This window comes from Rhamphochromis longiceps, linkage group LG3 (assembly GCF_057381845.1).
Source record: "Rhamphochromis longiceps isolate RC_006_pf linkage group LG3, R_longiceps_female_GT1.1, whole genome shotgun sequence".
In the NCBI taxonomy this organism is placed as follows: Eukaryota; Metazoa; Chordata; class Actinopteri; order Cichliformes; family Cichlidae; genus Rhamphochromis; species Rhamphochromis longiceps.
The window spans coordinates 15,512,546-15,522,353 of record NC_140559.1 but is presented as its reverse complement, the minus strand read 5'-3'; the positions used below and the strand labels follow the sequence as shown (position 1 = coordinate 15,522,353).

Here is a 9,808-nt window from a genome sequence, read left to right as displayed (position 1 = left end):
CCGACTTGACACCAGATCCAGGCCAGACCTGTCTGCTATGTGGGGCAGTGAATGAGTTAAAAAAAAAAAAAACCCGACAGTGCCGAGCAGCAGCACAAGATTTATCTAAGGTACAGGCAAGAGAAACCTCAAACATCACAGGACTATGGTCAGAAAACAGCATCACAAATCTCAACGTTAAACAGAAAAAACATGAGATAAAAAAGATCAAGTGTGTCCACGTTCATGTGTGGGACTGGTCACACATTGCACCAGATGAAAAGAATCAATATGGTTTAAAAAGCCCTTTGCCATGGGCATATCAGGACAACACAATGAATATTACGATCCCCAACAATAAATTTTGTCACATTTTGACATGTATTCTGCCAAGAAGTCAGCGAAGTTATTCACAAAGTCCTTGTTGTATTTTGGAGGCCGTTAAGCCACCTCACGCAACACTGAGTGAGAGCAGCCCAGCTCAGATATCAGTCTGTAGTGTCCAGTTTCTGCTTACAGGATTCTGTACATTGGACAAAAAGAACAGCAGATAAAATCTTTAGTAAATGGTTGGATCAAATAAACTTGGACAGATCCCATACATGATTACCTCAATACCTTTCGATAGATTACATAATTTAACATCTGTGGAACAGGATGCCTTGAAAAATCTTATACAAGAAAAGCACATTGTTATAAAAAATGCAGATAAGGTTGGTCAAATCTGTATTCTGGATAAAGAGGATTATTTACAGGAAGTCTACTGACAATTACAAGACATAAAATATTAAAATGTTTACAAGCTCCATTAAAACCAGAGACTCAGAATCTTGTCAAAAGTATTGTGAGGGAGCTAAGAAAAGAGGGTTATATTTCAGGAAAAATATATGTCTGCTCCGATTTTTCCTCGTCCTCGCTTATTTTTTCTTTGACCAAAGATTCATAAATCTCCAGAGACTTCTCCAGGTCTGTTGCATTTAAAATCCCTGTAGGATGACCAATTGTTACTGACTGTGACTCTAAATCACAGAATCACAGCATATATAGGCTCTTTTCTAAATGCCAGTTATGTGAAAGATACTTAGAGACTTAGACTTACAGCTTTTTATTGTCATTGTGCAGTTTCTTGCACAGCGAAATTGGGTAGCTGGACCACAAATGTGCTAAATTAAGAAGAAGAGAAACCAATATACAATGAAGGTGGAAAAATAAATAAATAAATAAATAATTAAATAGAATAAAATAAAAAGCAGTGTATATGTATACATAGGTGAGTGGAACTATATACATGGTGTATGTGTAGAAAACATTGAAGCAGACTGAGACCAAAATAATTGCACATGAGCCAAAAATATTGCACAGAACATGAAAACATACATATGACTTTATTGCCAAACTGAAAGATGTGAATGATCCATATGATACCTTACTTTTTACAATAAATGTGGAGTCCGTCTGTACCAACATAGACACAGGGATGGGCTTACTGGCAGTGGATAAAATCTTTAACCCTTTAAGACCTACCATAGAACCAAGTCCGCCAGAGCTTACTTTATATTTTTACATGCTGTAGTGCCATTTTTGGGAGCATTTCAAGTTGCTATACATCAAAACACCGTTATAGCCCATATTTTAATAATATGTATGCATTAAGTCCATAGTAACTACATTAATTGCAAAAAAGTGCAATAAACTACAAAAGAATTGAAAATCGTTTTTGTTTGTTTCTTTTACATATATTTCTACTTAGAGAAATTTAAGAGGTTTGTCCCTCAAAACTTTAAATACAAAAAAGTTGCAAAAAATAGTTTACAACAACAGGAACTTTATTTTGAGTGTCTTCATAGTTTTATTTTTGAGATACAGCAATTTTTATATACTATAGGAAAAATGAAAAACAACCCCATGATGCAAATTTGCAAAAAAAACAGCATGTGCATCAAAATAAACTATTTCCAGCAGTGCAATTCGACTTCTAAGCATCCCAGAAACTATTCAGAAAAGCATAAAGTCAAACATGACTTATAAAAACAGTAGTATAGGCTTTTAAGGCCTACAAGTAAAAAACGACATTTTCCGCAAAAATGACATCACTTCCGGTTTTGGACAGGAAATGGTGGACATGCGATCATTCGCACTGACTTTCTTTCAATGTGGGAAGTGTAATGAACAGCTGATCGGCTCGGCAAAGCGTGTTTCTGGAATATTATGTTTTTGTTCCTAGCGCTTTTATGCAATTTTTGCAAAGCTGTGGAAGGAAACCTTGACCGAGGACAAGCTGATGCCATAAGATGTAAGTACAACTCCTCCGGTTTCATATGCAAAAAAAAAAATAATGCACTAGCTTACGTGGTTGCAGTGCTACCGGGATTTAAAAATAGTTACGCAAAATGGAGCGTGCCCGCTCTGACTGGCTTTAAAGGGTTAATAAAATCTGAATTTTAAAGGCCCTGATGATCAAATTTTATTCAACTATGTACTAAGGTTTATTTGAAGGATACAAACAGACACATACTGTTAAATAAAAATAGTTATCCTAGACATTTTTCAGGGGCATTATTAAATCTTAGTCGATTAGAGTACACCATATCTGTCTCTTTAAGGAGCGTATGGAAGAAGCTACTTCAGTGTTGTTTAAGGCTTTAAGACCTTGAGGTTACTCAGCCTGCTTCTTACCACATATTAAAAGTGAAGTGAGAACACGCTTTAATAAGGATCAGCCATCAGTCAGGAACAATAATCAGAGTCATTTGATTCTGTTTGCAGTCACCTTTTTTTAGACACATCGGAGTCTTGAATCGAGCTCTTAATACTTCTTTATTGATGACCCAACAAGCCCTTCCTCCTTTACAGCAATTGAAAAAGATTACAGCTTATAGAAGAAGTAGAAATCTAAAGGATATGCTGGTACGCAATAAATTGAATCCTGTGCCTTTAAATAATTTAGATGACAGTTTTAAACAAGTACTCTCCTTTATTATTCTCTAAACTCAGCCACTTCCCTTTCTCCACCTTTTTGTATTCATCTTTTCTTTTCTTATTTCCTTCCAACCTTAACCTTTCTCCTGTTTATTTCTTAAACGTTTTTTCCCTTCCCTTTTATTTTAGAGGTAAATTCATTCATTCCCTTATCCTTATCTTATTTCTTTCTCGAACCTTTCTTTCCCTGTTCCCTGATATTTTACAGCTAAATTAATTTTCTTATTCTGTGTTTGTACTTTTGTTTACTTTTCTTATTCCCACTTATAGTTTTTTTGGGTTATTTTTTTATTCGGTCTTTCCTGTGACATTTTATGACAAATTCTGGTTGTGGAGGTCAGGAGCAAAATAAATCAAAGTTCATTTTTTCACTTTCATCTTTTTTATCTTAAAGAATAATTTCTTCTCTATTGGTGTGTTTTATTTGGGATTCAAAATGTGATAAGACATTTAATTTTGGTTTGGATGTAAAAATAAATTGTGTGTATAGGTTGATTTGTTTCTACATTTTTCATCACTGTATTATATTTTCTCTCCTTTCACCTGTATTAATGAACGGCCCTAACATTAGTTTGGATCATTTTTATGGCTCAAATTGATGGATCTTAGTTTCTGACCCTCCTCCAATTTTTACTTCCTGTATTTCTCCAGGTGATGGGAGCAAATGTCCACAAATAAATACGATGAATGATGATGTAGTGCCCCAACTCTGAGTTTTCACTCATTTAATTCTCTAATCTAACCCTAAACAAAACTATACCCTAACTGTAACCCTGACACTAAAACCATATTTTGAGTCTCAAAAGTACTTTCAAACTCGTGAGGACGGCACTTTGTCCTCATAAGTGACTGTTGGTCCCCACAAGTACAGTAGCATGCCAATATTCTGAACTCACAAAGATGTCTAAACATGTATACACACACACACACACTCAGATGTGTTTAGAAAGAGATGTTCCTTTGGTATAACTGAGCTGCTCGCTTTGATCTTGCTAAACACACTGAATAATTGAAAATTATGGAGTCAACAATAATGATACTCTTCACACATAACATGTCAAATGAAAGGGCCCAAAGGTCAAAATAATAATTATTATGATACTTTCCACAAAAACAGACAGAAGTAGGTCAAAGGTCAAAGTGGATGTAGTGATAAAACAGTCAGCAGTGTGTTAGGTTTGCACAGATATCAGTGGAGGACTTTACCCTGAAAAATGCAGAGTGTAATGTAGAGTTTGATGGTTTTCCCAGAAAAGGAGGAAGAAGAGATGACTGAGATTCTGTGGCTGGGATTTCATTGTGGATCGAGGTTTCTATCAAATCACTTTGAACGTCTATGTGGTGATAAGGTGTTCACAGCTGAAAATGACACAGTGGGGTCTAAATCTTCTGACAGTGGTTGGACAGCATGAAGGAAAATGGTGGAGTAAATTTATTTGTAAAGAGTTGCTTTGTTGGTGCTGTGAACGGACACTTTATTTCCTGCTTTGAAATGTTTGTTTTAATGACACTTTGAAATTGTTTATTCAACCTGACAGCGAGCGTTCTGTATCCACACACACACTTTCAGTTCTTTTTCTGCTGTAATGAAACAAAAATTGATTAAACAAGCTCCGTCGAACTTCCTGCTGATGTTCCTATGTGAAGCAGTCGGAGACGTTCCTCCGGCTGGACGACACGCTCTGCTTTGATACTAAATAAAGCTCCAATATTTTCCTCTACACTAGTTTATCTCATGACTTCAAATCCCCCTGAAGATCCTGACAGTGAAGCACGTACATAATACTCCAGCCTTTCAACTCTGAGCTTATTTAGTTCTATTAATACACTGAAATCTCATTTGTGTCATGAAGAAAGTCTTTAATCAAACAGAATTCAAAGATCAGAAACATTTCATATATGGAGTTAAACATGAATCATTGTTTCAACAACATATTTATTGTTGTCATAAACAGACAAGAAGACAACAACAAACTGCTCCTCCCATTCAACACATGTCAGTCCATATCCCAGCAAACTAAATCATCTCCATTTACACATCAAATAGAAACATGAATCACTTGGAATGATTAGAAACTTGATAGAATTTCAAATCTAGTTTGGGGAGTCATTCAGTGAGAAACAGTGAAATGATTTTCCATGTGAAAAGGTGGACAGCAGAAACAGAAAGAAAGAGTGAAACTAAAAGAGAAACAAAGAGCTTTGGAACAACGAGGCAGCAGGAGGACAGCTGCAGTTTAACAGCTTCAACTCACTGACAGGAAACAACATTAGAAACATCATCATCCTCAACTCATCTGCTGCACTGACACTGACACCTTCAACGGACACACCTTTGCTTGACCATTAGTGCGAATGTATGGAAACATCTTCTCAGTGAAAGTGTGTGTGAAGGTGTGTATGTGTGTGTTAGTATCAGGATCAGAGAACGACAGCTTTCCTCTGTTCCAGTCCAGATTCACTCTGATCCTCTGGAGCTTCTTCTGTACTGAGAGATCAGTGAAATCTGATGGTGACCATGCAGAGTATTTATCTTCATAGAAGCATATTCTCCATAATCCATCCAGTATGATTCCCTTCCTCTGCACAGACTCTTCTAATACACCCACACCCCACCCTTTACTGTCTCCAACCTCAACATCCCAGCTGTGATACCCTGCATTAAAGCCCTCAGAACCCAGGACAGAGCAGTAATAATCAAACCCCTTCTTATACAAATTAAAATCTGAAAAATTTGTAAAAATACTGGCTATCATTGATTCACAGGCCATAATAAGCAGTACAGCATCCCTTGAAAAAAGTAAATCTTTGACCATAAGTGTAGCCTCAAAATCTGGAATCTTTGAGTTAAAGCTATAGTCTTCCAGCATAGAGCAGGACCAATCAAACCTCTCTGGATTATCAGGAAGCTGCTGCTTCTCTCTCCCTACTCTCACACTGGTCAGATCTTCAGACAGGATGAGTTGTGGATGAGCAGTGTTTGGGTCCAGAATGAGAGGAGTGTAGGAGACCATGTCCTTCATGTTGTTCCAGATGTTGAAGGTCAGGTTGCCCAGGTGTTTGGCCTGGTCTATCAGAGCTCCTGAGGGCAGCTGTGGATCATCCAGCAGGGGGCAGCGCTGGACTCTTTCCACTGCAGCCTTGTAGTTGTGCAGGAATGAGACGTCTTCAGCTCTCAGCTCCTCCTCTGTGGCTCTGACTGTGTCTGAAAGAGCTGCTATCTCTCTGCTCAGAGCCTCCATCTTCTCCTTCATCATCCCACTCTTCTGCTCCTCTTCCTCCCTCAGTGCAGCCAGCCTGGCCTCCTCTTCCTCTGCTAGAAACTGGTGAAGCTTCTTAAACTGCTCCTTAATCTGCCTCTCTGTGTGTCGGGCCTGGACCTTAATGTGTTCTGCTGTTTGATCAAACTTCACTTGAACTTCTTCACAAACCTTTAACTTCTTCTTTAAGGGCTCCAGAGTTTCCTGAAGTTCCTTCTTGTGTTGTTGTGCAGCTTCATCGATAAGTCTGAATCTGTCCCTGGTGTGATCTTCTGAGGCACAGCAGACGACACACACTGGCTGCTGATGGTCCAGACAGAAGAGTTTGAGTTTCTCAGAGTGCAGACTGCAGAGAGCCTCTGAAGCTCTCTGATCTCTCTCCTGTAAGAACGACTCACACAGGTTCTTTAAAGCCAGATTTAAAGGTGGATCATCCTTTGAAGACCTTCTGTTACAAACTGGACACTCGTGTGTTGGTCTCTCTCTCCACCATCTCTTCAGACAGTCTTTACAGAAGCTGTGGCTACATGACAGAAGAACAGGATCTCTGAAGACCTCCTGACAGATCGGACAGCAGAGATCCTCCTCTGATCTGGAAGCCATTGAGTCTGTGAGTGAAGCTGAAAACAGCAGACAGGAAGTACAGTCAGTCCTGGCTCCCCTCCCTCCTCTACCACCTTCACTGAAACTTCCTTTGAGTCGTGTTTTTGCTCAAACTCACATTCAGTGTGTGGAGCGTCAGCAGCTTGAAGCAGCAGTGTTGGAGTTTTCCACTTTTCTCTCCTGTAGCTGGACTCACTCAGAGGAAGCTGCTAGTTTGGTCTGAGCTCAGTCTGATCGTCTGTGCGTCTCTCTTTACTGAAGAAGAAAAACATCTTGTTTCCTCATTTCCCTCAAGTGTGTCAGGTTATGGGTGTAGCCTGATGACACTGCACTTAAAAATGTTGCTTCACCTGTAACTCAGGTGTGTTTCATTCCAGAGTTAAAATGTCATCCTGCCGTTTCCTCAAAAGCTATAAAGCAAATAGTGGTGCAGCTGTCTGGCAGCTTTTTTTTTCAGACTTTGTTCTGGTTCTTGTTCAGGTTCCCAGCAGTGGGAGTGTAATGCAATCACACAAACACAGGTGGTGTTAAGGTGGATTCCCTTGATTACAGACTATATCAGAGACTGTTTAAAGTCTTTTTAGACCTGCAGCTACCTTTTCAGTGAGGTTGATTGTTAGGTTTTGTATTGTTGATTGTCATTTATGCTTAGCTTAGAAATATCTACTTATATATGCTTAGAGTTTTATAATTAGTTGTAGATTGGTAGAGGTTTGATCCTTGATAGTCTGCAAACTTTGTGTGCATTAGAGAGCACTCTAGGAGCATGGGAGAGGTCGTACCTGGTTTTATTGTTTTATGGTAGGATAAACGTGTCTATATCTGTCTTAGTCTAAGTGCCTTTTGTTTAGATGAACTGCTGGACTTCGAGACCAGCAGGGTTAGGGAAGTCATTTATGGGGTCACACTCTGACCCCACAAACACACACACACACACACACACACACACAGGCAAGGTACTCTTTGTGTGTATGTAGTAGTCATATGTTAATGAACCTATGCATATTCATGTACCCTCAATAAAAGAGCAGTGTTACGGGGGGGCGGACGAGAGCAACTGGGGTCAAGCGAAGGAACGGCGTTTGTCCGGTTCTCTCCCGTGCACGAGAAACATGAAGAACTTTGCCTACTTCATGTCTTGTTTGCTGTGTAATTATATTGTCTTCAATGTTCCAGCGAATAGGTTCAAGCTACAAACCTGTCATTGATCCTGCAGATAACCTCTGACTCTTTCTGTCACCCTCGCTCTCTCTCACTTTCTTTCGCTTCACTCTGCAGGTGATGGACCGATTTAAAAACTATGAAAAAATTCATGTTAGGAAATTTGATTGTGATTAAAAATTTTACAAAATTAAACTCAAAATTTTCTGTCCTTCTTCTCTGTCTGTGTGTCCAGAGAAGAAGAGGAAGATGAGGGGTGACCACTTCAAGCAGCATTTCAGGAAGAACTTCACCACATGCTGGAGGAGGAGGTAAGTCACACGCCCTCGCTCCTCCTCCTGAATGTCTGAGAGATGGTGATCAGCTGACCCACTGTCTCCTCTCCTCTGATTGGTAGAATCTCTCAGAGAAGCCAGAGCCTAACTACCCTTCAGCAGCAACCCCACCCTATTATATCAATATTTTTTTTCGGTTTCATTTCAAGTTGGCATCATTGTGATCCCATACTTATCAACATACAGTTTAAAGGCTTGCATTAGGGTGCATTGGTGCACACTTGGGCATCTTTTATTTAATGTGGTTATACCACTGTGAATTTTGCTATATAAATATGCTCAACAGTCTATCATATGTTTGACATCCAGCAAAAAATTCAAAAATATATATTTTTAAATCAATAACTTTGCAAATTTAGAGGAAATGTTTTTGGACAACAAATGAGTCACGTTTTAAACTGGGTTTGAATAATCAGCTCTGACAGACAGACATTTATGAAGCGCAGGCCTTAACAGACATGCTTACCATGTGAAAGGATGTCTTTGAGCAGAGAAACACGTTGTATTGTTGCTTTTCTCTTATGCATAAGCACCGCCCGACTGACATAAACAGTTGGTCTACATTTTCCAGAAAGACCACACAGTTAAAAGACGTAAAAATACTGAATTAAGAAAAAAGTTTCACACTATGTTTCACCAAGTTAAAAACAAATCTGACAAAGCTGCTTCTACAACAAACATTTATCTTTCAGATCAGTGTCTAAAAAGCACCTTTAAAGAAAAATTATCCTGCATTTACAAAAGTAAGTCCTGTTTGTATATATTCACACTGAAAACCAAAACGCACACACTGAGGAAACCTTCTCAATAAAAAAGTAAAAAATGTTCACAGGCTGGAATGGAGGGCACGATGCAGTCAGTATGTCGTGCACTAAGAACAGAGTTTATAGTCTTAAATAAAATGCGGGTTGTGACAGTTTGACAGAATAATGTCAGTGAAGTGTTTTCTTTTGGCATCTTTTACAGCTGTTTGATATTGACGCCAACAGTTCTTTTGCATCTGGAATGACACTTGTAAGTTGTCCTTTTTTCACTTGCGCTCAACTCAATGGCATTCACGTCTGACAGTTCAAGTCATGTCAGTCAGGGCTCAGATTTTGTTTTATGCTACCTAATATCCAAAGAAGTCGAACAGGTGGAATAAAACATTTCCTCAGTCTGGCTGCATAAAAACTCCAGGATTTTACAGTTCTGGTTAAAAACTGTTCCAAACTGCTCAGCCCCACATAGCAAAATTGTATGGCCCTGATCTGGCCCACACAATGTGCTTACACATGGCCTCATACAACAAAGAATGACAAACCTTTGGTGGCCCGGATCTGGTTTGCCAGAGGTGGCCCACACATGGGCCAGCACAAGGCCAGTTACAGACACACTGCTGGCCCTGTGCTGTTCCAGATCAGTTTCAGCTCTGGCCCCAAATGTCAGCCTTATGTGTACCTTGATTAAGCCATGTAATAACAACATGTGCCGGAACATAATAGTGCAAAA

The 9,808-nt window shown here is 39.1% G+C and overlaps 1 protein-coding gene across 1 annotated transcript; it reads right to left on the bottom strand.

The window, feature by feature from the left end:
* Positions 1–4,917: 4,917 nt before the first annotated feature.
* LOC146673101 (nuclear factor 7, brain-like) lies at positions 4,918–6,821 on the bottom strand. Its single transcript, XM_085402245.1, has 2 exons — positions 5,836–6,821; positions 4,918–5,649 (listed from the first exon to the last, which is right to left on the bottom strand). The coding sequence occupies exons 1-2, from the start codon at positions 6,819–6,821 to the stop codon at positions 5,247–5,249; spliced, it is 1,389 nt and encodes a 462-aa protein (XP_085258371.1). The 3' UTR covers positions 4,918–5,246.
* Positions 6,822–9,808: the final 2,987 nt, after the last annotated feature.

Bases quoted from the DNA above. Each gene is read 5' to 3' on its own strand.
- LOC146673101 (XM_085402245.1), bottom strand. From the start codon at position 6,821: ATGGCTTCCAGATCAGAGGAGGATCTCTGCTGTCCGATCTGTCAGGAG. The intron at 5,650-5,835 runs CTGCTCTATGCT...GTTTGATTATTA, and splicing joins CCAGAGAGGTTTGATTGGTC to CTGCTCTGTCCTGGGTTCTG.